Source organism: Lathamus discolor, chromosome 2, assembly GCF_037157495.1.
Source record: "Lathamus discolor isolate bLatDis1 chromosome 2, bLatDis1.hap1, whole genome shotgun sequence".
Lineage (NCBI taxonomy): Eukaryota > Metazoa > Chordata > Aves > Psittaciformes > Psittacidae > Lathamus > Lathamus discolor.
This window is the reverse complement of record NC_088885.1, coordinates 12,068,422-12,094,915: the sequence shown is the minus strand read 5'-3', so window position 1 is coordinate 12,094,915 and position 26,494 is coordinate 12,068,422. Positions and strand designations below refer to the sequence as shown.

General features: G+C 41.5%; 1 protein-coding gene across 1 annotated transcript in view; it reads left to right on the top strand.

Annotated features, from left to right (window-relative positions):
- The window catches only part of POU6F2 (POU class 6 homeobox 2), a 286,097-nt gene that overhangs the window by 182,821 nt on the left and 76,782 nt on the right, over positions 1–26,494 (top strand). The window contains exon 5 of the mRNA XM_065669184.1: positions 7,944–8,245. Coding sequence (XP_065525256.1) covers positions 7,944–8,245 — 302 coding nt within the window. The remainder of the gene's footprint in view (positions 1–7,943; positions 8,246–26,494) is intronic.

The following is a 26,494-nucleotide window of genomic DNA, read 5'->3' as shown; positions in this document are numbered from 1 at the left end:
ACTAGAGGAAAATAGCCCCTAGATTATCTTAAAATGGAAAGTATTCCAAATATGCTTTCCCTGATGCTTAGCCAAGCTCTTTACCTAGCACAACTTTTTCTTCCTTTCACTTTTTTTTTATTTCCTTAAGATTTTAGTGGATTATTGTACATTTTAAGGTTGATAAGGGAAAAAATGTCAGATTTATTCCATGCAGTGGATCATTTTTCAGGGAAGCTTCAGTATTCATCAAAATGTGGAGACACCACAGGCACCATATAAATTATGATGGTTTTCTTCTTAATACTTCCTTTTTATTGCCTATATTCTCTAAAGTAAATTTAGTGCTCATGAAAGATGTTGCATATGACAACAGTAGAACGCAAAGCCCTCTGTTCCTCTGCAAAATTGGTACAGAGGAGTTTTGGCAATGCAGGTATCTCCCCATAACCCCATCTGTGTTCTGCAGCTGTAAGCTTGAAAGATCACCTTTAGGAAGGAGAAGATGCTTGGTCTCTTTACTTTTCCTATCCTTAGCCTCTCTGCTGAAAGTACAAATAAAGATGTCAATTGATGCCATCCAAAGCTGTAGTGATCTTTCTAGTAGGTACTGGGAGACCATCAGTTTATTACCTTGACTGTGTGACAGACTGCTTCCAATGCTGGCTCTCTGTGGGTGTCTGTGTGTGAATACATATCCTATACATCTAATAAATCTTCTATTAGGTAGCAAGCACTCAAAAGCACTATTAAAGTGCAGTGACTTTTGTTCCCTGTATTGACCTAGACTAGATTTGAACCACTGATTGAGAAGTAAGGTGCTCTGTATCCCATTACTAATCTCTTCAGCCAGCAGTCCAACCCTTCCTTCCCCCTCACCCCCAAAGATGGTGCTTGAACGCAACTCACATTTTTCTCTCAAAAAGAAAATCCAAGCATTTGCAAGACCACACTGGGTATTTGGCTCACCTACCGCTCATTACCCAGGAGGGAGAGAGTGTAAAGATGGGCTTGCATTAGACTGTTCAGCTTGTGCATTCAATCCTTAGAGATCTGTTAGAAAGAAAAGAAAGGCATAAACCTCATTAGAAGAGAAACAACAGAGTGGAAGAGAAAAGCTGGCCATGTCAGTTTGAACACAAGCCCAGATGCTTTAGTTAGTTACACTTTTCAGTTTAAGGCAATGCAAATGCATTCTCCATTACTGGGGAAGTGGAAAAAGGCATTAGGCCCTTGAAATGGCAAGAGTCAAGCTCTGTGCTCAGTCAAACAGGAGAAGGTTTAATGTATGAGTTTCTCCTTTTTAGTCCATTGTACATTGTAGAAGGCACTGAAGAACATCTATGCAATTATGTAAATAAGAGGGTAGAGGATAAAGTGGCACAATAGTTTCTAGGCTAAAATTGTTTCTCATTCCTCCTGCCCTTTCTTCCTCTTTACACAGAAACAAACATGCACAAAACAGTAATGAAATAAATCAGACATTATGTGAAGCTTATCCACAAGAGCAGATTCTAGATACAAATTGAATCCCTGAACATTAATTTGATCTTCTGCCAAGCACTGTAGAGGTCTGAGTTTATGTTGTGAATGAGAGGTGAAAGAGTCCTAATTTTTCTCATTATATAAACATTTGCAATTTCTTTTACATTTCTTCATTATCTAAACATTTGTGGGCTTTCTTCTGGTCCTTGCTTTTTGGAGAAATGTGATTAAAATGTATATTTTTACTTAAAATACAGCCAGATCCATTCCCACACTTAAGTGATAATGTTAGCCAGAGGCACCAGGCAGTTGATACTACTCTCAGTCAATACAATCAGGATTGGGATTTGCCTTTTCAGTTTTGCCACTAAGAAAGGCCCAGTCATGCATCTTTACCCCTATCATGAATCAGACTACTTCTTTCAGCATGGCTGCAGCAGAGGTAAGTTTTTCCCATTGCACCACTCGGCATTTTAGTTTTGTTTCAGATTCCTGTGTAGGTAACCAGAAGAGGAACAGAAGATACAAGAAAAATGTGAAAAGATACATTTTATGTAAATACTGTAAATGCACGGCAGCCTTGTGCCTAAGGCATCCCCCAGAAGGAGTCAGGAAGATGTGTGTTCCTTAGATCATAACTTCCTCCAAGCCCTTAAAGACGTCTGAGGTCTATGACAGAAACAGGTGACTGGGGAGATCTGGACCATCCATTTGCATCACTTAACCCCACATCTCTTATTCTAATGTAAATGGTCCAATACTGTGGCTAAGTATAATCTGCTTAAAGTAGGATCATAAAACATGAGGTGATCCCTTGGGAAGTCTGCCCTGGCACCGCAGCAACCAAGAAACAACAGTTAAAACATAAGTTTGAAGAACCCTCATGCCATTGTTTCTTTGTAGGTATTAGTTCTTCTTACTGTCTTCTTGGATACCGGGTAGATATTCAGCATGTATTTTTCTTAAGGCAAGTTGAGATGTCACACAGCTTTTGTGGATTTTCCTCGCAGTGTTCCATAGCTTGCATGCATTTTTGGTTAATTATCTCTCTTTCAAGGTGATGCGCTTTATGTTGTCTTCTTTAACCACAGAAAGAACTTTCTGCAACTTTTTTACAAGCCTTTTTAATTCTCGAATGCAATTCTGAAAGCAAGTAGGCACTTTTCTCTTAAATATGTCAAAGTTTTACCCAGCTGTTAGCCAGTAAGTCATAAAAAGATTCCTGTGAGGTAGGCAGTGCATGTTATCTTTTATACATGCAGACATTGCGCTGTTGTACCACCTGAAATTCCATCAGGCTCCAAGCTCTGCAGAAAGTGACAAATGCTAGACAGGTATACGATTTATAATGGATGAGCTATGCAAGCAAGCTCTGGGAGTTGGATTGGATTTGATTGCAAACAATAATATGACACAACCCCTGCTGTGGCTAGTACACACATTGTGAGAGGCAGTGCAATCAGGCAGCAGGAACACTGGACTGCAGGCATGATCCCAAGCCCTAAATCCACCTTTGCAGTACACCTACTGTGTGGCTTTGGGAAAGCCTTGTCTGACCTAACAGCCCTTCTACCAATTTCCTATCTGTTTGTTTAGCAACAGCATGTTAAACAGTCATACCTTACTAAGCCACTTCAATGCAATTTATAGCTCAGCGTGACAGTGGGCTCCAGAGAGACTTTTTAAAGGAATTATGTGAAAAGACAAGTTATTTAAATAATTCTGTGCAGTTGCTGGCAATGAACTTGGAAACTTTTCCATAAAGTAACTTTTCTCCATCAACAATTCTTTTCCCTGAGGGACAACCTTCCACCCCATCAAGGATGTGTGCACTTCCAGTACAAAAGTGAACGGTAGAGATATTGTTATTCCTGCATTGGCTGACGTTCAAGTATTAAGCGGTACTGAATGCAAAGCTTTCTACTCCTAGATGGGGAATGAAAACGAAATCCCCATATCAAGCTCTTACCTGAGAGTGCTGGACATAGCCACAGAATTTATAAGCTTGGTGTTTTCCAGGTCAGCTTCAGACGCTCTTCATTCACCACACAAGTCAGCTTGCCTGTCTGACTGCACATGCACACATTGTCAGTGCACAGAAGTATGTTGGAGGTGGCCATTCAACATTAGCAGATCACTAGGACCTGAACCTGTAAAATTTTAGGTTAAAGATAAAAAGCTCTTGAGGCGTATTTTCCCCTTTTCTTTCCCTCTTGTCCTGGTTTTAGCCGGAATAGTTATTTTTCTTCCTAGTAGCTGGTGCGGTGCTGTGTTTTGGCTTCAGTCTGAGAAAAATGCTGATAACACACCGCTGGTGTTAGCTGTTGCTCAGTAGTGCTTACCCCAGTCAAGGACTTTTCAGTCTCTCCTGCTCTGACAGTGAGGAAGGGCACACGAAGTCAGGAGAGAGCAGAGCCAGGACACCTGGCCCAAACTAGCCACAGGGGTATTCCATACCAGAGCATGTCATGCCCATCATAGAAACTGGGGGGAGTCACCTGGAAGGAACCGATCTCTGCTCAGGTCAGGCTGGGTATCGGTCAGCTGGTGGTGAGCAGTTGTGTTCTGCATCACTTGCGTTTCCTGGATTTTGATTTCTCCTTATTTGTTCTTCACTATTATTAATATTGTTACTGTTATTATTTCTATTATTGCTATATTTTATTTTAGTTATTTAAACTGTTCTTATCTCAACCTGTGGGGTTTACATTCTTCCAGTTTCCCTCCCCATCCCAGCCAGTGGGGAGTGAGTGACTGGCTAGATGGTGCTTAACTGTCTGGATTCTGTCCCTTGGGTGATGTATTGGCAGAAGAAAGAATGCTCAAATCAAAATGCCTATTCAGCAAAGTATTGGTCTTGTGGAAAATGGAAGCTTAATGAAGATTTAATTTTTAAGAATGTAATTCAGCAGCTGATCAAAGGCATGACTTGTTAATAGAACTGAGGCCTACGCCATGAGGATAACTCTTCTAGCAAGTAAATCCCAAAACGTGCAACAATGGAATCTTTGTTAAGTAGTTTCAGAAATTTAGTAAAGCCACATTTCATTAGGGACTGGGGTGACAGGACAAGGGGTAACGGGTTAAAACTTAAACAGGGGAAGTTTAGATTGGATATAAGGAAGAAATTCTTTCCTGTTAGGGTGGTGAGGCACTGGAATGGGTTGCCCAGGGAGGTTGTGAGTGCTCCATCCCTGGCAGTGTTCAAGGCCAGGTTGGATGAAGCCTTGGGTAACATGGTTTAGTGTGAGGTGTCCCTGCCCATGGCAGGGGGGTTGGAACTGGATGATCTTGAGATCCTTTCCAACCCTAACTATTCTAGGATTCTGTTATTTCAGTAAGCGTGGATTTTTGTGCAGGGGAGTTGTGAATGCTCCATCCCTGGCAGTGTTCAAGGCCAGGTGGGACAGAGCCTTGGGTGACATGGTTTAGTGTGAGGTGTCCCTGCCCATGGCAGGGAGGTTGGAACTTGGTGACCTTAAGGTCCTTTCCAACCCTAAGTGTTCTATGATTCTATTTTCCCTATTCTAGCTGAAAGATGTTCCTCAAGGAGCTAAGCATGTTCTGTGCTCCAAAAATGTTTCAATAGATGGCTTCACTTACACCTCAAATGTTTTTTGACTGTCCCTTACTACATGACCCAGTGCCCCACATACAAATGTATGGCATTCTGGCAAAGCCATTCTTCCAAGCCTTGGCCTTTAAGAGTGCCCTGTAGGAGAAAAAGGGTTTGAGGACCATTACAGTAGGAAAAAAAACAACACTGTATCTAATCTACTACAGAGAAGGTTTGTCTCATACTGTCCAGTTGTGAACATGGGATATAAAAGGACCTCTTGTTCTTGTCCTTGAGCTGTGTGGATTACAGGTTCTGCTTCTTGGCAGCGGTAAGGGCTTGTTGTGTTTGAAGGCCTGGTTCTGGTTATCCATGCTTTGTCTAGATTGCTAAACTAGCACAAGTAAGGAAATGGCCTGCACAAGATAAAGAGCTGGTCTAGGTCTGATTTTCCCTCATAGGAATGGGAAGGGTCTTTCCACTCTTGTCCTGGGTTCAGCAGTAGCAGTCATTTTTCTCCTTAGTAGCTGGTGCAGTGCTGTGTTTTCGACTTTAGCCTGGGAACAGCGCTGATAACACCGATGTTTTTAGTTGTTGCTCAGTGATGTTTACTCTGACCAAAGACTTTCTGAGTCTCATGCTCTGCAGGGAGGAGGGGAAGCCAGGAGGAAGCAGAGACAGGACACCTGACCAACACTAGCCAAAGAGGTATTCCATACCACAGCACGTCATGCCCGGGATGTAAAACTGGCAGCAGTTACCCAGAAGGGCTAGATCACTGCTCGGGTTGGGCCAGGTATCGGTCGGCGGGTGGTGAGTGGTTGTATTCTCTTCCCTTGTTATTTCCCTTATCAATATTATCATTGTTGGTAGCAGCAGTGATTTGTGTTATACCTTAGTTACTGGGCTGTTCTGATCTCAACCCGTGGGAGTTACATTCTTTCCATTCTCCTTCCCATCCCTCTGGGAGCAGGGTGGGGAAAGTGGGGCAGTGAGCAGGCGGCTGTGTGGTTCTGGGTTGCTGGCTGGGCTTAAACCACGACATCTGCGCACATACCTTAGGGTAGAACTGGTGAATATTATTGCTTGCCGTCTGAGTTGCTTCCTGCTATGGTAAATATTTGTCTATGCAGTTGCTGTTCTGTATACAAACCTTCTCCATTCTTAGTTCTCATATTCCTTAGATTATATTTGCATTCACCTTTGACTCTGGGATATTTAGGTATGAGTCCTGATTGTGGGATTGATGGGAGCGTACCCTTATTTCTCCAGGCTGATTTCTTTTGCGTGGGATACCATATGTGTTTTTAATCTGATGGTTACTGTTTTGTGTTGAAACACAAAACTTCCACAGTAGCTTTATTGATGGAATATCCTGGTGGTACCAGTCCTCCTTCCCTGCGTTTTTCAGGTCCTTTGCTGAAGTCACATACACATGACTATAACTCTAATAAAGGCACATCTGTGGTACGATTCCTGCCTCTGGTGAGAGAAAATTTAGAGCAGTTGTGAATATAAGAATGGATGACCAACAGCTCTTCCTACCAAGCCTTTTGCTTTTCCTTCATACAGCCTTTTCTGGCTTATCCATTCTGCCTCATCTTTCTCCGTTTTATTTTCTTTTTTCTTTTGCTTATTCCAGTTTATAGCTCATTGATTTCATAAGTTGTACCAAGACCTCAAGTTCATTCCCATGGCATAGACATCTAGAAAGCTAAAATAGGGCAGTTGGCATAGAAAGAAAGTGGAGATGGCTTGGCTATATCTGCCAATCCACAAATAACTTGGTGAGCAGAGGTTCTGGCCATGAAACCTGAATGGCATTTTAGAAGTAATAAATTTGGTTCATTCCCAGGTTACTTTGGCTACTGCTGATAGAAATTAGAATACAGAGTAGAGTTGGCAAAGCAGTATACAGAGTGCAGAATAGTGCGATGACCTTGTAAGCTGTTCCTTTTGGGATCTTACAGCCATCTATCACAGCCCCCAAGATGCTGATTACAGTGGGTAAGGCCAAAGACCCATGTGACTTATTCAGGGCATTACCCCAGATTCCTGTGATGTTCTGGTTGCTGCTTAAAGCTGTTCCTTACTGACATCCTTGTGGCACACTTCTTGCCTTCCTGAACTTAATGAATGCCCTAGTCAATTTGAGAGTGTCTCTGGGAAATAAAGCTTCCTCCTCTGTGCCAGTAGGTTGATGTGAGCTACCAATTTCCAACCCTCAGCTTTGGAGCACATGCTAGCAAAGTACAACAGACCTTTACTACCAGATGTGAGCAGTGCAAGCGTAGAGGATACCTACCCTGTTTCACAAGAGTACTTTATAGCTTTTAGATGTGAGTGATACAAAGAGTTCTAATTTCAGACAAACACACGTTTTATTGGGTATTTTTGTTACCTATGCATTGCACAAGGAATTTCACAGCTGAATGTTTTATTTCCTGACACCTGCTGTGTAAAGACATGACAAAGCTCTTTTCAGAGCATCCTTTATTTTACAACTCTGATTTTCTCCTCCTTTATTTAACAGCACACAGTTCATGTTATGAGTTCTTGCTATGCTCTATGCCATGATATCCTGTTTGCCTCTTCTCTAGGCATGCAAAATTCCCATTGGCTTCACTGGTAAGCTGTCTGAGCACAGGCTGCTGGTCAGCTCTGGCACCCGTCCTGTGCCTTTCCAAGGTTTGCCTTCCTTGCCCCCAGTGAAGTCCTACTCTCACCACAGGACTGCACTGGCAGACTTACAGGCTGTTATTGTTAGGAATGTGTTTCCTGCAACAGCCTGAAGTGTGAGGCCAGCTGACCTCCATGGGCAGTGTGTCCCACAATGTAAGAGAACCAGAATTTAATCCAGTGTTATCTTTAACACAGTATTACTGAAACCTACATAACTCTCTTTCCTTTCTTCAATTCACAGCTACCTCATCCCTGAATTCCCAGCTTCAACAGCTTCAGCATCTTCAGCAGCTCCAGCACCAACAGCAGCAGCAGCAAAGCCAGCAGCAGCAGCAAGGTCAGCAGGCACAGACTCCACAGCCACCCCAGCAGACCCAGCAGCCGCAGCCACAGCCATCAGCACCACCGCAGCAAAACCAAACACAGTCCCAGAGCCAGAGCCAGCCACCTCTGGCCTCACAGTCCTCCAGCTCCCCTCAGAAACCCAGCCAGTCACCAGGACATGGCCTTCCATCTCCTCTTACTTCACCAAATCCATTGCAGGTAGGACGCTGTGTACAAATCTCTAAGACTAACAGAAAATGCACACTCTCCCTCCACTGCAAGGGGAAGTCAAGTGAAGGTTATACTTTCTGACCCTACAGGCTGAGAAACTCCACCTTGACTTAGTTAATCCTTACAGATATGCAGAGTAGAACAGCTAAAAGACCTGATAAACCAGAAGAGCATAATTAATAATGGTCCTAGTCTGCCGCTTTCTGAAGAGTAAACATATTTTGCCCTTGAAGTCCATATCATAAGCCCCATAGAAAACTATCTGATTTTTGCCAGCATGTGACCTTCTCAAATGGTGTTTGCCCAGCTGTCACCCTTTATGGTAACTTACAAGGACAGCAAAGTTAGCTGTTTGTTGGTAGATAATCCCGACTGTTCCTAAAAAAACACAGATCTTCTGCTGGTGGTCGTGTGCAAGGGGTGGATCCTCTTCCTCACAATCCAAATGTTTATCTTCTAAGAATCAAATAGTTTTGTGAAGAGTCTCAGTATAGGCTCCAAAGCTATGAATGCAGTTAATGCCTGGATGCCTGTTAATAGACCTACAGCTGTGGCACCCACCCTTATGCTGGGCTCTGCCTGTCTTAGAATTCCTGGGCAGAAAGAGGAGAGCTCTGATCCAGTGGTCCTAATTTCTAATACTTTGGTGTTCAACTGCACTTAGAAACCAGCAAAGTCTCTAGTCACTTTATTCTCTAAATTTTAAGACTGACTTGAAAGGTTTCCTCCATACTGATGGTCTGGCTCCATTTCCTGCAGAAATAAAACTGCATTAGCTTAATAATTAAAAAATCCTTTTTCGGACAATTAAGGGAATTGGTTTACAAGAAGCTGTGTTTGCCATGTGGTCAGTTAAGCCTGCATTAATTTAAGCTTCAACTAAATTGCATCAAATCTGATTTTTTAGTGGTTTAGATAATAGACTGAAAAGTCCACAAGAGATGTGTCCTTGCTTTCTGAGCTTTTTCTTATAGTCGAGCATAATGTTTCTAGCTCTTCTTCTGTGTATTGGCTGAAGGGCTACTTGGGCACCACTTAATGCCCAGTCTGTCATGCTAGTGAGTGCTTTGGGACTCTTTAGTATGCAGATTACTGACATACAGAGACAGGAATATTTCCAGAGGAGCTTCTGTTAGATTTTATTGTCTTGGTGCAGCTGTGATGTATGCATGCTAACTGTGTACACTGTATGTTGCTGAAACTGCCTGCTGTATATTATGCTTCAAAAGGCATTCAGTTTTCCAAAGAAAGAAAACGCACACATAGGTAGGGAGAAAGAGGGATTATGTCAGTCCACACACCTCAAGAGGGTTGTACTAACACTGAATCTGAAGCCTTCACTCTCATGTGCCCTCTGACCCTAATGTAAATCTCAACTGAACCTGAGTACTTCCAGTCTCATCTGTGACCTACAGGTACAGGCCAGTAGAAGCACTTTCTAATGCTAGCTCTCCAGGGTCACACCTCACTTGCAGAAGTACAATAAAAGTAAGTAAAACCAGTATTTCCTTGCATGGAAGGTGCCAGTGTCAGTTTTCATGGACATACATGACACATCTTTCTCTTAAGCATGCTTGTCCTACAGCTTCACTTCTGAAGGTGGTCTGGATGTGGTAGACTCAACAGAAATGGAAGGAGGGAACCAAGTACTCTGAGGTGATTTTAGTTCAAACACTATTCCTATGTCAGAAAAGGGGAAGAGCATCTTCAGTCAAAGACTTGACAAGCTGCTGAAAAGGGCTTTAAACTGAAGTTGATAGGGGAAGGGGATTCTCAATCCATCCCAGTCCTACCAGTTTGATGCCAATGCCAGAAATAGATGCCCAGAGCCTGGAGAGGGATTGCAGGTCAGCTGGAGAGCATCTCCTTAGATATTAGGAAGAAGCTCTTCCCCGCGAGGGTGCTGAGGCGCTGGCACAGGGTGCCCAGAGAGGCTGTGGCTGCCCCATCCCTGGCAGTGTTCAAGGCCAGGTTGGACACAGGGGCTTGGAGCAACCTGCTCTAGTGGAAGGTGTCCCGGCCTGTGGCTGGGGGCTGGAACTGGATGAGCTCTGGGGTCCCTTCCAACCCAAACCAGTCTGAGCTTCTATGAAACCTCTTAGGAATTGGGATTACATTTAATGAAAGACACAAGCACGAGAGGTCTGGCATTTCCCCCGGCTGAGTTCTGCAGTACTGCTAAGTCAGCTGCGTGACTGGGACACTTTCAGAGCAGCTGTTAAGGAATTAAAAGTCTTTAGCTGTCAGCTCTGGCTCAGCATTAAGAAGTCACTTAGGAATTGGAGGATAAGTATTTATAACATTCTTTCCTCTCTGATCTTCACCATTTAAATAGCCATGAATAGCCATGACAGAGCCTTCAGTGACATGGTTTAGTGGGAGGTGTCCCTGCCCATGGCAGGGGGGTTGGAAATAGATGATCTTAAGGTCCTTTCCAACCCTAACTATTCTATGATTCTATGAAGCCCCAAAGTTTGTTGACAGATACAAATGCACCATGTGCGGACATCCAGAAGAGAAGCCACAATTTAGCACAGTATTTCAGGCCTCACCTTAGCAGCGTGTGGAGGGCCATCAGTTTGGCCTTCTAGCCTTTTCTGCAGTATTTCTACAGCAAGTATAACACTTCTCAAGCTTCCCAAAGAAATACTTAAGAACTTGAAACATGCTCCGTCATATTGCAGAGAGTGGTGAGATTCTCTATATGCAAACCAGCGAGACTCCGAAATACTTCCAAAGGAGCTGCTGTTGCACTTTATATGTGGTTGAAGGATGTGTTCAGGTACTTTACTAAAGCAGAGCGGTGGTAAGATCCCTTCTGTGAAATTTGTCTTTCCATTGTAAATCCTGCAGAGGAAAGCTGTTTTACCCCCATACGTCTGGTTTCAAGACTGGATCTGAAACTGGGGTTTTTTTCTACACAAAAATATAAAAACTAAAACACTAAGAAAAGGAGGGAGCGCACATTTGGCAGCAGGTCGTAGAGCCAGTTCATAATAGCTGCTTTAAATGTGGAGTTTTTAAATGTCTAATGCTTTGACTTAAAAATCGACCTAGAACAAAATTCAGCAATATTATGGCCTCTAAGGTAATGTGCTTTATGAACTAGAATGAAATGGGTTTTGTTTGAAGAATATTAAGGGAATAAAGATCAACTAAGTTAAAGTTTGACAGCTTAAATTTCATTTCTGAATTCTTGATTTTTTCATGTGGGCTTTATCCTCTTACATTATTCAGGATCTGTCTGAAAGATATTAGTTTAGAACAATGCAACCTCAAAAAATTGTCATGGAAAGTCAGTAATTCAGGAGGATGATTGTGTTTGTTTCAAAAAACTCTGAAGGATAACAGCAATTACATCTGAAAATGTACAGATGCTGTCATGTCCTTCAGAAGGCAAATTAAATGAAAGCGACTTGCTTAGGTCTACCTGGGTGAGGTACTTGTGCTGGCTGATCAGGAATTAATAATACCTGTGCAGCATACACCAGCTAAAAGTCTCAGAATGATTCATGACAGATTGTTCTGCAATACTCTGCTCTAATTTTATCCCTATGCTTTACTCAGTTCAGTGGGCCGGATTGTAGCTACAAAACTATTATGTTTAGGAAGTCTTTTAATGGTTGTGGAGAAAGATGAAAAGCCTCACTTTAGGTTCCAGGGCCTGGATTCTGTGCTCACATTAGTAATGATGCTCCAGTTTTACACTGGTAAAAGCAAACCTCTGCAGAACCAGGGTCATTGCTGACCTGCAAAAGGTGACAAGCCAGGGGAGAGTTTTCCAAAGCAGAGCTGTGTTTCAGGAGGTGGTGGGTCAGGTAGATGATGGTATTTCATCCCTTCATTTTAGAATGGTGACATTCCTCATACAGATAATCATAGTCTGATTTTTACTTCCATTGTGTCAATGGGCTGAGACAAAGGAACCCAGGGGTGAAAGGCATGTTGTAAACCGGGCACTTTAAACCCTTTACTTCTGGGAAAATCCACTTCTGCTGTGAATGTTTAATGGTATTACATGGCAAACTATATGGGTTCTTGAATGGTCAGCATGTTGCAACTTCAAAGCATGGTTACCACCACTTACGGAGTTTCCATCCAATTAAATTTCTGGAGCTACAATATCATGATTATATGCTGTATAAAATCACATGAGCCAAGTACTAAGTAGCCAATTATTCTGCTTGACTACCAGAATAAGGCGTTTTTTATCAGCAACGTATATTTAACTGGCTCCAAACAGAGGTTAGCTTCTGGTGCTGGCACTCACTGTACTTTTCAGCAGTATGGATGAGAAGAATGTACCCACAGCCAGATCTATAAAGGGAGAGCTACACTATAGGTATAGAAGAATTCCCTGTTCATGTGCAAATAGACAAACAGGAAATCCCCCAGGGATTGCCCCACTGTAAAATTATTCTGGCCGTTTTCAGAACTCTTTCCTCAAGCACCTTTTTGTCACAGAAGCCTGCCTGCAGTAACTGCAGCTGGCGGAAGATGATGAAGAGAAAAAAATAATAATAAAAGGAGGGAAGAAGGGAAGTGAGGAGATGACAACAGCAGAAAAATCTTCCAAGTAATAGCAAACTCCAGGATAGCAAAACCAGAACCTCCTTCAGATTAATTTTTCATACTAATCTTAAATAATGTATTTGGAACCTCAACACTTTTATAACAAAGGAGAAAAGAAAAGCAGAAAGCCTGAAACACTCAGCTGTAAATGAGGCAGAATGTGTACACAGATGCCTGAGGCTCCAACAGTCACAAAGTCACAAAACCAAAACCACCCTTTCCCTCCCCCCCCCCCCACCTCATTCACTGGTTAGCTTCTCATTAAGGAAAATTCTGCCTTACAGAAATCTCAGTGTTTACTGACCCTTTGATAAATTTACATACATGTAAGATACAGAAGAAACAACCAAGTCTCTGTTGGTTTGAGAAAGGCATCTGGGATAAGCTTGCAAGGACTACTGTCGCGGGCTGTCTTTATGTCTGTGTTCACAGCCAAGACCTGCTGTACTTTTCTCGTGCTTACTGAATCATGAGATCAAAAAATCTTGATCAAGACTATGACACCAGAAGTACCACTGAGGAGGATTCTTGTTTTGCTAAAATCACCCAGCCTTCTTCCTGTATATAACACTGTGCAATGTCTGACTGCCTGAATCTATTCCCAAGTTACTTGGTAATGTTTGACAAAGAAATCTTTTATAAATGGTGAACAAATGCTGTGCTTTGGATCCATTTTCCAGAATTTCCTCTTTTTTGGTATCAACAGGGATTGAGATATTGCACATCGCAAGGCAACAAGTGATATAGATATGTACAGTGGACATTTATTCATGCCCATCACCTGCTTAGTGAGAGCCTGTTGAAGTGCTGATCTTAGGTGGGTTTCCGGGAGCTACAGGCAAGACCTAGGTATCAGCTCTAAACTAATAGCATGGGAACTCCCCTGCAGTCAGCTGAAGTGAGTTGAGCTTGGTGAACTCTTGAGAGTATTTTGCATATTTCATCCTCTGCTCATTTCAGACAGTTTAAAACATCTTTTTCTGTGGACAGTTTTGGATTTCTGGGTAGTCTTACAGTATTTTAATGATTTCTTGTGGGTTGATAAAGGTGAATTCGTGAGAGGAAGAGGCAAATACTTGTGTAAAAATTTCCACTACCTAGAAAGTCAAGGTCATACTGGTATACCACACGCACATGTGCCTGTTACCCACTGCAGATACTGTTGTGATTCCCCTCCTCTCGTGTTTGTGCTACTTATGCCAGTACGGTAGTTCTGTGAACTACACAAGCATTGCATTGAACCCTGCTTGAGAAATTATTTGCTTTGAGTTTCAGTGCATCCAGTGCCTCCTTTTTTCTCTCACCCCTTCTGGGTCTGCCACCAGTTAGGCCACTCTGATGTGGCAGTGTAGCAATTTGCCATAGATGGGCACCTGGGTGTCTCTGCGCTGTGCTCTACTGTGCTCCCTGGTCCAGGTGCACAGTGCCCATGTCCACAGACATGCCAGCTGGTTTCCTGGCTTGGCTTATTTGAGGACTTCCACTCTTCATGTGTACCTGGGTAGGCATAGGCATCATTTCCACAGAAAGGCAAGTTTCAGTGAGGTGTAGGACTGCATCCATCCACAGGACCAAGTAGAGTTTCAGATGTCCTCAGATGTCTTTCTTCTCCCAGAAGCTCCCTGTTTGAGGTGGGGTGGCGGGGTGGTTTGAGGCATTGGGACTTCACACTGTAAAGCTGTTGAATACTGCATTTAAACAAAACAAAGGGATGTTTAAGGGTTCTCAAAAAGACTTTATAAGCAAGTCTCTTCATTCCCTGAGGAAACCTTCTCTCAGTTGGAGCACTGTCTGCCTGGCCCATCCAGATATACTCTGCAGGTGTTGCTATTTTCAGAAGCACAAGGAGTACTGGTGTCTGACTCACATTTAAAGCAAAGGAAATTAATCTTCCAGCAAAACAACTGGCATTATTAGCACCCAAGGGGCAGAAGCTGAGGCTAATATAGGAAACCATTTGCTAGAGAATTCTCTGAAGGAGAGGAAAGTGAAGCTGTTTGCCCAGCAAGCTCTGGGTTCTGAAATGGGAGCATTTAATAAACTCCCTAAAGCAACCTAAGTATTTAATAAATGGGGAAATAAATAAATAATATCCTCCCAGGATAAATTTGGGAAAGGATCCATATCCCATAAGGTCTTTTATTTCCAGAGCCTCTCTAGGCAGAGAGGAGGACCCTTGGGGATCTTAGGAACAGGAAAAATTGACACAGCCCCTCAGACACTGTTTGAAAGCCAATGGATCTGTTTTGCTAGCATTTATTCCTCTTATTTTCCCTCATATTTCTAAAAAATAGGGATAAAAAAACCTGCCAAAGCATGACTTTATTTTCCCCTATTTTTCATACCACTCACACCTTTGTAATAAAGCCCAAAAAAATGCAAGTCACCACAGGCTTCTAGTTCTGTGAGACAAAGAAATTCTTCTGTTTGCAAGCAAGTGGACCAAGTGGACCCAGAGAAGCTAGTGGGCTCGCTGGATCTGATTGAGGAGCTATATTATGGAAGGGTATAGCCCTGATGTTATGTTATTATAGGCTCCTTGTTACAAATAGCACCTGAAGGAGGCTGATCAGCTTCTAGGTACTGCCTCAAAAGGAAAAAAGAAAAAAGGGGGGGGGGGGGGGGGAAGGCGACTCCAGGCTGTGTTTTAAAGTTTCAAATTCTGCCTTTTTCAGCCGTGCTGCTGGGATCTATCCGAGTGTCCACTTTCGGACTCTTGGGGTGGTTTTAGCAGGTGCAGTTTAGGGCAGGTGTTTAAAAAATACTACTACTTTCTCTTTTGTATTGATAACCAGACTGTTTTGAGAGAGTGACTAAGCACAGGCCTGGAGATTATGAAATTTGCTTAAGTGTTAATGGGTTGATTGCTGAGTTACAGCCTGCCGTCTTTACTGGAAATTGATTGACTGGTGCTGCAGGTCTTCACACTTGACGCTCGGATTTGACTCGAAAATTCTGCCAAGTCTTTTACTCTGAAATTTATCTTAATTAGATCTGAAAGACCTGCCACAGCAGAATAGTCACACCGATTAAAATGAAAAACAGGAGAAATTACTGATCAAATTAATCATAATGTCGGGTTACAGCTGTAGGTCTGATGTAATTTGCCACTCCAGTGAGTTACATCGGCCCAGGCAGAGGAAAGAGAGCTGGTTTTACGCTGATCCGTAACACCAGGCAGCTTCGGGCAGCCCATCAGGACGTTTATCCCATTCATTCTCTTGGCTTATTCTGACCTTAGCGCTGCAAGTAGAAACAAATTAGGGAAAAGGAAAGAAAATATCCTTTTATCCAAGTGGGTCGCACTGGATACATGAGCTTTCCATATCCTTCTTGTTTCATTTTTCCCCTCTCTTCAGCCACCTTCTGCTTTTATTTAAAGAAACCAACAATTAATTATGTGGAAAATGGAAAATTAAGAAGTCAGAGGTTACCACTTCAGGTGCAAGTCAGAAAATGTTTATTTCTAAGAGCTCCTAGTGGGTTAGGATACAAGGATATAAGGAAATGAGGATCATTTAAGCCAGTGGGTACATCGCAGCACATGAGAAGGCATGTCCAGTAGGTAGGAAATAACAGATGTGATGATCCTAAAAATAATTTGTACATTGTGTATTGTAATATGGGACATTCTGCTATAACCGTTTTGAAAAAACAAATAAAAGTCACTGGTGGAATCCGTGTTAGAAGGAGATAGGTTGTGGGTCTTCCGGGGTCCCACCATAAAGACATCTTCTGCAGGCTTCCTACTAGTAGTTTGACCAGCAAGGTTTGAGTGATTTTCAGGACAACATGTCTTGTAGCACCACTGCGCTTTTTGTTCCTGATCCAGGACAAAGTCAAGAAATGAAAGTATTTGCCACCAGCTGGGAAAGGAAATGAAGTAAATGAAAGAGAAGAAGGAAACAGATGAACACTTTCAGCCTCAGAAATTGTCTTAGCCTTGAAGTACACCCAATTTTTATTTTGATACTGTAGTACCTTAAACTGATCAGGCATTTTCTAAGTGATTTTTCCTCTCCAACAATGATGTAACTCCATAAAGCTGGGTTCTCCCCTGCCCAAAATTCCATTTTTATTTTCTACTTTAGGCCTGGGAAATGGAAAGAACTGAAGATGGCTTTTGTTTAAAATCAGCTTCAGTTGTATATCAACAGTTTATTACATTAAATTGCCTAAAACAGAGTGAATTAACAAAAGAAATCAAAACAGTTTATTTGTGGTGATGATGTGAAATCTGCTGAAATACTTCATAATTTTCGCATGCAAGTTTTTGTTTGCTGTAACATTTCAATATTCCATATTTCATCTGCATTTTCAACAGAAATTACATCTTAAATTAGGACAAGATTACATTTTAGATTAGGTCAGGAATTACATCCTTGTCAGGAATTACATCAATTAGGACAATAATTACATTAAATTACATCTTAAATTAGGACAAGAATTTGATTTATTTCTTATAGCTTAGACATGACCAAATATCCTGTGAGGATTCCAGCTGGAGAACCAGCCTGTTCTCCAGAAGAGATTGGAAGGCAAAGCTGAGTTTTGAGAAGAGAAAAACTGATGTATGAAAATAGCATATCCTATGTTGCTGGGATTATCCTTCGATTTAAAGGAATGATGATGGTACAGTTTGGTTCTTCAAGGAGCTGAGAATCTTTAAAGCAGCAATTGCTGCTGCAGTATCTTTGCACACCTGTTAAGAAATATTTCCATGCTTGCAGCAAGCACCAGGGAAGCAGTCAGACCTGGAGGATCCTCGTCTCTCGGCAAAAAATACAGATGCTAGAAAGAAAACCCTAAATTATGGGCCCAGTCAAAGTACAGAGCAGTACTTTGTCGTAGGGATGGCCAGTAAACTGATATCAGAAGGTTATTCTGAATGAATGTGATAGCAAGTGGTATTAAAATTGCTAGTTGCTAATGCTCTTGTGATTTTCACTATAGTAACATTATAATCCCATTTTCAACCTGCTGGATAGGTAACCTCAGCTAGAGTGCTGTCTCTGTCTCTTCTTGCTCTCTTCCCATTTGGGGCAGTGCTGTGCTTGTTGAACTGGTGGCTCCATCTGGAACAGGACTGGAGGTGGTAGAGGGCTGATCTCCTCTTGAAATTTTCCAGGAGATGGCTGACACCTTGCAGAGTGCCAAGCAGAGCTGCCAGTGTGGGTGCTTTATGGCCTGTGGGGCAGATGGTGAGGATTAAGGATGTACTGGGATTAAGGTCCAGGAAGGAACAGTCTCATTCCCAGGATTCATCTGAGGGTGCAGCTTCCATCAGTATAGAATTCCTCAAGGACAGGGCTTAATTTTAGGCAGGAAAAGGAAAATGTTGTGAGGAAGAGAGGGGAGAAAAACAATGTCTTTGTTATTCACAGAGCCTTTATTCCTACTGACCTTTCCCACTGTGAGAGAGAGACAGAAAATGAGATTGGCATTGTGAAAGGCTGAACTTGTATCACTGATCACCACTCTAGAATGAGATGCTGTGTGCATTTCCGTCCTACCTCTGTCTGCAACTTTTCACTTTATAACGAGACTTAACAGCACTACTAGGGAAGTTGGCAGGAGGTTTCTTATAGCTCTCAAGTCAGACAGGAGCAAGCTTAGTATGCCATTAGGAAGGTTTCCCCCTCTTCTCCCTCCCCAACTTTATAGAATTACAGCTTCCTTGGTTGTTTTTTTAACTGTCTTCTGACTATGAAACATGTTCTCCATGCAATCAAAATGTGTCTGACAGAATTTTCAGTTCGTGTAAAACAAATATAAAAATAAACAAAACTTGAGAAAACCAAGCCATTCTAAAATTCCTTGATGTTTTCCCCATAGACATTCAAAGAGTATGTCTAGGGGGAAATCACTGGTACTTCAAATGTACAAGCAAGTATAGAGATAACATACGTCAGTCCTGTAGACCCAAACTTGGCAGTCCATGTTCTCATGAGTGAAGTCTGCAGGGAAGGGAGGGGAGGGAGTGCTACTGCCACATACCATCTGCATATTTAGCTCTAATCTCATTATCAAGTTATGCCTTTGCTTACTGAATTCACCTTTGAAAAGTTCATTTGCATCTGGAAGCGAAGTGCTCTAGGAAATGGGTTGTTGGAGTCAGGAGCACAAGACTGCAGTCCCAGCACTGTCACTGTCTGGCATGTCACTTCGTCTTTCTGTTCTTTTGTTGATTCTCCCACCATTGTTTGATCTCTTTAGACTGCAAACTTTTACAGGTTTTTGGTATAATGCAGTGAGGCCTTGATCTTGCATTGGGCTTCTAGGTACTGCTGTAACACTAATACTACAAAAGCAAGGAATATTGAAAAGAGGAAGATGCGTAGCCCCCGTCACTCTCTTGCTGAATTCAGAGCAGTGTTGCTGTTGACTTCAGAGGACACAGGCTTGGTATCCATTTTGTTTTCAAGCATATTGAATATTTTGAAGTTCTGTCAGCTGCTCAGTGTGCTGTCAAATGCGCTAATGAAAGGTTTTCCTAAAGTTAATTTTCCTACTCGTAATACAATAACCAAATTTGCTTTAACACTTGAAAAAATCCATCCATACTAAAGAGAATCAGTTGCTTAATCCTAAAATTAAAGGTTATTGCATGCAAGAGAAAATAATTACATGCTCAAAGTATGGAAAAAAGAAAACTTTTTTAATATGTAGGTATTTGTATAATTAAAGACTAATCAAGCATGAAGGCTGCTGACTAAACCAGAAAATGAGATTGTTGGCAAGCAATATTGTAATGTAAATGCCATTTTTGTTTAAGTACTAAAGAGCTGGAGGAATGATATCCTGAACAGATTAAAAGCAAACAGCATTGATAATAAATATTTATCAGATTTCAAATGCAACACACAGAGATTTTTATATTTTACATGCAAAATATATTGGCATAGAAATATTCAGTCACTTTTCAAAGGTTTGTTCACATCTTCACTTTAAAATGTTGAAAAGCAAGCGCTCACTAGTAAGAGAAACAGCTTTAGAACTCAGTCTTAACCTGTAGCAACATCAGTAATCTGTAGGCAATGGAAAACAGCTGAGAGTTGCTACATACTTAACTACAAGTGTAGAAGATCAACTCCTGAGGCTGGAGAGTCAGAATTTTAATGGTCCTTATGTGTGTTTTCTCTTTCTTTTCTTCTAAAATGTGCACATTAATTTTTCAAAAAGAGAGAGAATCTTCTCAAACTTAAATCCATGCCATGAAACAAATGCATAGTAAAGTATTTATGGAGGGCTTATGTATATATACAGAAATTATTCCACTGTAACATTTTGTTGAAGAGGACTGATTTAGTTAAAAGTTTGCATCTCCTTGAGGCACTGCTTTGAGATCTGTGTAAAAGTATTGTGCTGGTTAAATATGCTTATCATATACCTTTGTGTTGTGTTATTGTAGCCTAAATCTTGTTCAGAAGTGAATATCAAGGTATTTGACTACATCAAGAGTTGAGGAGAATGAGGACATGCTAGACATGAAGTACCAAATGCATTCCCATTCCTGTCCATTTTCTTTCCATTATACTGTTCCCGGATTTGGCACTACTTGGCATGCTGAGACCCAGCAGAAACCATCTCTTTTAATCAAGCCTCATCATGCAATGGTTGAAGCTAATTTAAAATGTCCTTTGACATCTGTGAAAGACTTAAAGCCAACGGTTATGACAGTAATGCAGTGAAGACCTTTGCTTTAGTACGCACAGTGTGGGCCATTGCACCCTTTGTGTTGATGTGTACCTCCTGTTTGCTCATGCATTTACTTTTCAGGATAATTTTATCTCACTTGCTTATGAGTGAGAGATAGAGCAGTATGTCACTGACAGAGCTATCGGGGAGAGTGACAATAGGGAGTTTTGAATGTGAGGCTGCCTGATAATTTGAATTATCAAATTTTTCCTAGGCTACTGTAATTATATTCTATTAGCCTTTGGACAAAGGGAGTGTAGACAAGTTACAACTAAATAATGCTGTGCAAGTCTAACGCTAGTCTCTTGAATAGGCATTGATCTAATTTTCAGAAGGGTTGAGTCACTCCCATTGATGTGAACTGTAGAAATTATTACTTAGCCCTCGAAGGAGCACAAATACAGATTTCAGCCCCTGGGTTTCTTAGAAAAACCTTGCTTGTGTCTATAGGTTATGTCCCAGGAAACTGACAGTTTGCAAATGCCAAAATTCAGACCAAGCCAGCCAGCTTCATGCAATATCCTGTATTCATATGAGTTACTGAGCTCTTAAATGTATAACTTCACAGACAGGCATATTAATATATCATCATTATGAAAAATACTTTATATGTCTTCTAAGCAATTTGTATTTACACTAGTTTAATAACACTAAGGATTGCAGTGGTAAAAAATACACTAAGGAAAATAGTGGGAAAAGAACAAAACCTTGTGTGTAGACCGTCAGTCAGTGGTCCAGCAAGAAGGAAGCTAGAAGTAACGCACATTTAGATCAAAGTCATGCAGCTGATGGTCTGTGAGCCAGGTCTGACCCATAGGAAGTTTCTGTCCAGGCCCCAGGTGAGCAAGTGGAAGAAAAATAAAAGGCTTCTGAAGGCAAATGCATGTGTGCTTTGCCCTGGGGTGCGCTGTTGCTTGAGAGTCCCAAGAGCAGCCCAATTACCTAAGAGAGGTGGGCAAGTGAGGAGCCTGCCTTTTCGTATTTGTTTTTCACACATACCTGAGTGAAGCATAGGAGTAATTTTTAGGTTGCTGGTTAGCAAAATACCTTAGTTCTTTTCTCCTGCAGAGATGGCTGTGCCTCCTAAAGATCACTGATCCAGTCAAGCAGGTGATAATTCCTTTTTTGTTTTCTAACTGCAGTGCTGTATAAAGTGTAAGTTACAAGAAGGGTTTACCTATTATTTTTAGAAGGGACATTACCACGGTTTACTGAGGAAAACACAGTAACATGTAAATTATTTAAAGGCTGAAACAGACGCTTTCACAAGTCATTAAACTACCCTATGTTTTGGAACACAAAGAGGATATCCTTGGGATATTTATCTGAGGGGTCTGCAGGTCAAAAGGGGAATGGAGTCAGCAGAAAAAGAAGCAGTCACATAGAGAAAGAGCAATTATTCACAAAATAAAAATGAGGATAGCAGTTGGAAGTGTCAGCATATACATGTGAGATGCATTTGGTGGGGCCATTACTTATGAAAAAAGTCATTACTGCCGTTTTGCACTAGATACCATGTACCTATTTCATGGTAACCATGGCTTGCACAGCATTCATTTATATGAAAAACCTCCAGAGAAACCTCAAACCATCTAGTGAAATGTGGAAACATCTCCCAGCTCTCTGGCATTATACTCTTAGACAAGCATCAACCTAAACAGGACTTCAAAATGCTCAACGCTTCAACACTTGTATACATCATCTCCACTTACCTCTGTGAATCAATAAGGACATGCAGGCCTCGTCTTCAGTGTGTGGTTTTGAAAGTCTTAATCTGATTCTCTAGGATAACAATATCCTTTACTCCAGATAGTAAAAAGTAAGATCACAGTCCTGGTTATAGCCTCACTTGGAAGTCGGGAGGCCAGCCAGAGGCTGCTCTGTTTTCCAGAGAACCGTCCAATAGATCTACCTTATTTTCAGATACGATTTGCCCCTCATTGACCAACAGATACTGAAACTTGTGGATTTTTTTCTGGACAGGAGTCTTACTGCTAGGATTAGGCAAAACTCAAACCCAAGGATATTCCATGATCTCAATAAATATTGGACTCCAAACCAGAAAAAAGAAAGCAGAAAAACCAGGGTAGCTGACAGAGGTTTACATGGAGAAAATAAAACTGGGAAGTCCAATTTCATCTGGTTACCATATGCACCCCTATGCCATTTGAGAGATTGGTTTCAAAATGAAGAGCCCCAGACAGGGAGATTTCAGTACTACCAAAACACTTTTTTTGGGAGCTTATGGAAAGAGAAGCTTCTTAAACACCATCAAAATGCCCACTACTATTCAGATTTCATTTCCAGTGGAAATAATAATGGTGCAATAAATTTTTCCATCAGAATTTTTGAACCTATTTGCAAATAAATTGTAACAAAATATTTGAACTTAATCCTTAGTTTAGAAATCACTGCAGGCTTCAAAAATACTGCTTGATGCTTAGCAAAGCGAAGTCTGACATCTCTCCAGTAAACTGGAAAGCTGCACACTGTTGAATATAATGTTCACATGAGGGTGCTGTTTTTAAGTTTCCCAGGGGGTGATTCAGCACATCAAGGCAACAGGAGTAATGATCTGCGGACGAGGCTCCTCACAAGGTAGAAAGAAAAAGATCAGTGCACTTCCCCCTTCTGACAGCTGACAGACCAGGGATCGCCCTGTGAAATAAAGTCAGCCATGCCAGTGAAATGGTCCAGCACTGAGCAAAGATTTACCTCAAGGACTGAGGTTTTCAATCATCAAGGCAATAACCACCCTCATTTTCCTTGGACTTATTCCTTTGCAAAATGCCTAGCATCCTTCTTTCAAACAGCTGGACAACTGAAGATGTCTTTTTCATTAGTTTTTCCTGAAAACTGTATATTCACTGAAAAGCAAGTATATTCATGGCATCTGGTGAAATCATCTCGTGAAACAGTATCTCAGGCCCAGGTTCAACCCTTTCACAGCTCCTGAATCAGATGTGAGGCTTCCACCAGGGTCTCCACATGCTGCTGAGTGCACTGATTTGTCAGAATAATGAACACTTGAGGGCTTTTACTTTTCCTTCTTGGAATATAAATAGTTTGCTGTTCATCAGGCCTGAAAGAAAACTTACCCTCCTACATGTCCCAGTATGCATGGTTGCTTTTACAAAGGAAACGTTTCTAAATAGCATCAGAAACAGGTTGTGAGCCTCTAACTGTGTCTAAGTGTGTGTGTCTTTTCAGTTAGAGAACTGCCTGTTGGAAATTTTAATGAACAATTTCTGTAAGTACTAGACAGACCCACAAGGAGCTCTGTAAATATTCCAGATGTAAGCCAAGACTCGTCTGGCTTTGTTCTCTCTGGGGAGAAGAGGGGCTGAATGTGTAGGTTACATGATATTCTCTCAGTTGTTTGGATGGGAGAGCTGCCACTTCAGCATGGCATGAGCACTGCTTTTCCTGGGAGGGCTGCCTGGTGCTTGGGCTGTGTCTGGCTGATTCTCATTTTGCAATCATGCAAATGATGTTTCCTGAGCTCTTTTAAGAGGACATTTTTGAAAGATGATTGATACAGAAAGATGGATATAAGATACATAAGGAGCATAACATATGATGAATCGGAATCTTTTGAGGATAAGGAATAATTTCTGATGTAGGTATTGAGTAACTTCCTATCACTCAACACTACTTTTAATATAAGGAGATGTTGAAATGGTTCTAGAAAGTACAGTTAAAATAGATCCCTAAATATCTAAATGCTAGCTTGACACTTTATGAGCAAAATTTGACTTTTAATGATATTAGGTCAATGCAGACTTTAGAAAAAGAGGAATTACAAGGTCTGAAAATAAAGTTTTAGCCTTAGTGCTTTGATAAGGATCCATGACCCCTGGCCCTTTAAAAATTGAACTTAGACTGTAAAAATATCACTTCTTATTGATCACATGGTTATTAAAGTCAGTCAAATGCTCAATTTATATGTCAAACACTTGTAATATTCCCTGTAAATATTAGAACAAAAGAAGAGGGTGATATTGTGTTCAGTTGCATCAGTTTTAGTCATCTTTTCATCACTGAAAAATAATAAAAATGTCACCAAGAATTGCATTAAATACTACCAAGGCTAAATTAATTTACAGCTGTATCATGTATGTGCTGTATGTGTACATTAGTTCATGTATGTGAAGGCAGAAACATACCCATCCATGTAACCGAGTGTGATAGGATGTACGTGCCACGTGTTCTCATTCTCTCCTTTCAGTTGCACCTTTCTTCTCCCTGCCACCTAGTTGCAACCCTGGAAAGGTATGGCTTATTTGGGTAATCTCAAGAAGAGTGAGGAAGCTTAATAAGTCAACAGATATTAATTAAATGTTAAAGGCAGTTTTTAAAGTACCTTCAGTATATATTGCTCCTAATGACATTCAAGGGCAATAGGAGGTCAGGGGGGAGATCTTTAGATCCCCCAGGCTCCCCCAAGATGCCTTTCCATAACCAGATGCTTTCATATGAGTAATCGAAAGAAACCTTTAGTCAACCACTGGGGAGTCTTTACAGCCTGGCTTCGATTGGAGTCTGAGTGCAGGCCTGTGAGCAGGAGGTGTTTGTAAGCATTTCTAATGGCATTTTGATGTACATGTACAAAATTGATGTCGGAAGGATCATTGTAAAGTCCCAAACAGTGGAATATTGAGGACATTTTCAGGTGGCAGTCAGATTCTGGCTGGGTGAGCCCAGTATATTTTCTCATGTCACAGTTGATTAGGTTCACAGGGAAGTGGAAAGAGTAAAAAATTCTCTTATTACTGCAGCAATGCCATATCAGCCTCTTTTCCCTTTGAATGCAACATTAGTTTTTGTCCAGAACTCTAACTGCTTTCTACAGTTTGGGGAATTGTAAAGCAGAAACAATTTTCCCAGCCAGGCTGACCTTCACAGTAATGAGAAATGACTGGAATTTCTCTCTATTTCTCTAACATTTGAGGAGGGGGGATAGAAGAAATGTGTTTGTTTTACCTGATATTATGTTGTGGGCGTCTATGTGGCACTTTGAGCCTAATTTTTTCCATTCAGGAGATTACATGGACTGTTGCACCATCTGACCCAGTAGCCAGCCCTCAAGTGTGTAGAGAGCTGACAGTAATGCACTCCAAACCTTTTGTTATCACAGCACTGATGGCATTTTGTTTCAGCCATTAAATGATTTTTTTTTTCATGGGGTGGCTATTTTCATTTACTCTTCAGTACTTGTTCAGGTGATGAGCAATGATCTTCAGAAAATTTAAGATTCATTGCTGGCCAGGAAAATGGAGGAGCCTCCAGATGGACAGGGATCTGCAGAGTGTTCTTTGTGAGGCTTGTGCTACAGTACTACGATGCTGATATATCTCTTAGGAGCAGGATGAGAAAAATCTGCTTTAGCGTGCAAAACGAATCAGTGCTATGTCCAAAGAGTCTCTAACAGCAGCACATCTGGCTAGAAATACAGGTTGTTTCCTGGTTCTTTCTAGGTGTGTCAGAGTAAACCTCTTTCCCTGTGCAATCCAAGGCCTCTAGCAATGCCTGGTGGTCCACACAAGGTCTGCCCTACAAATGCAGAAGTAGCATTGCAGAGGTGTTGATATACCCAAGATAGGTTTTGTGAAGCAAGATTCAGTGCCAGGAAGAGTCAAGGCACTACGACAGGACATTAAATGCAATGAGCCACCCAAGCAAACACGTAGGATCCCGGGAACGCTTTTACAGCCTACTCTGAAATCCATACTGCTGCATCTTCATTGTGGCATTGGCAGAAACCACATGGGCTTGGGTTGGACTCCACCTGCTCCTGCTTCTAGTGTAGACCTATCTGCCACTTGACTTCTGTGCTGGTAAAATATCCAGAAGTTCCTGGAAATGGCACAGGTGAAAACATTTCAAGTAGAAGACAAGCTGAATCAAATCTCTGCCTGCAAATCACTCAGCTATGAAGGCTGAGAGGTATTTTCAGGGAATTAATAA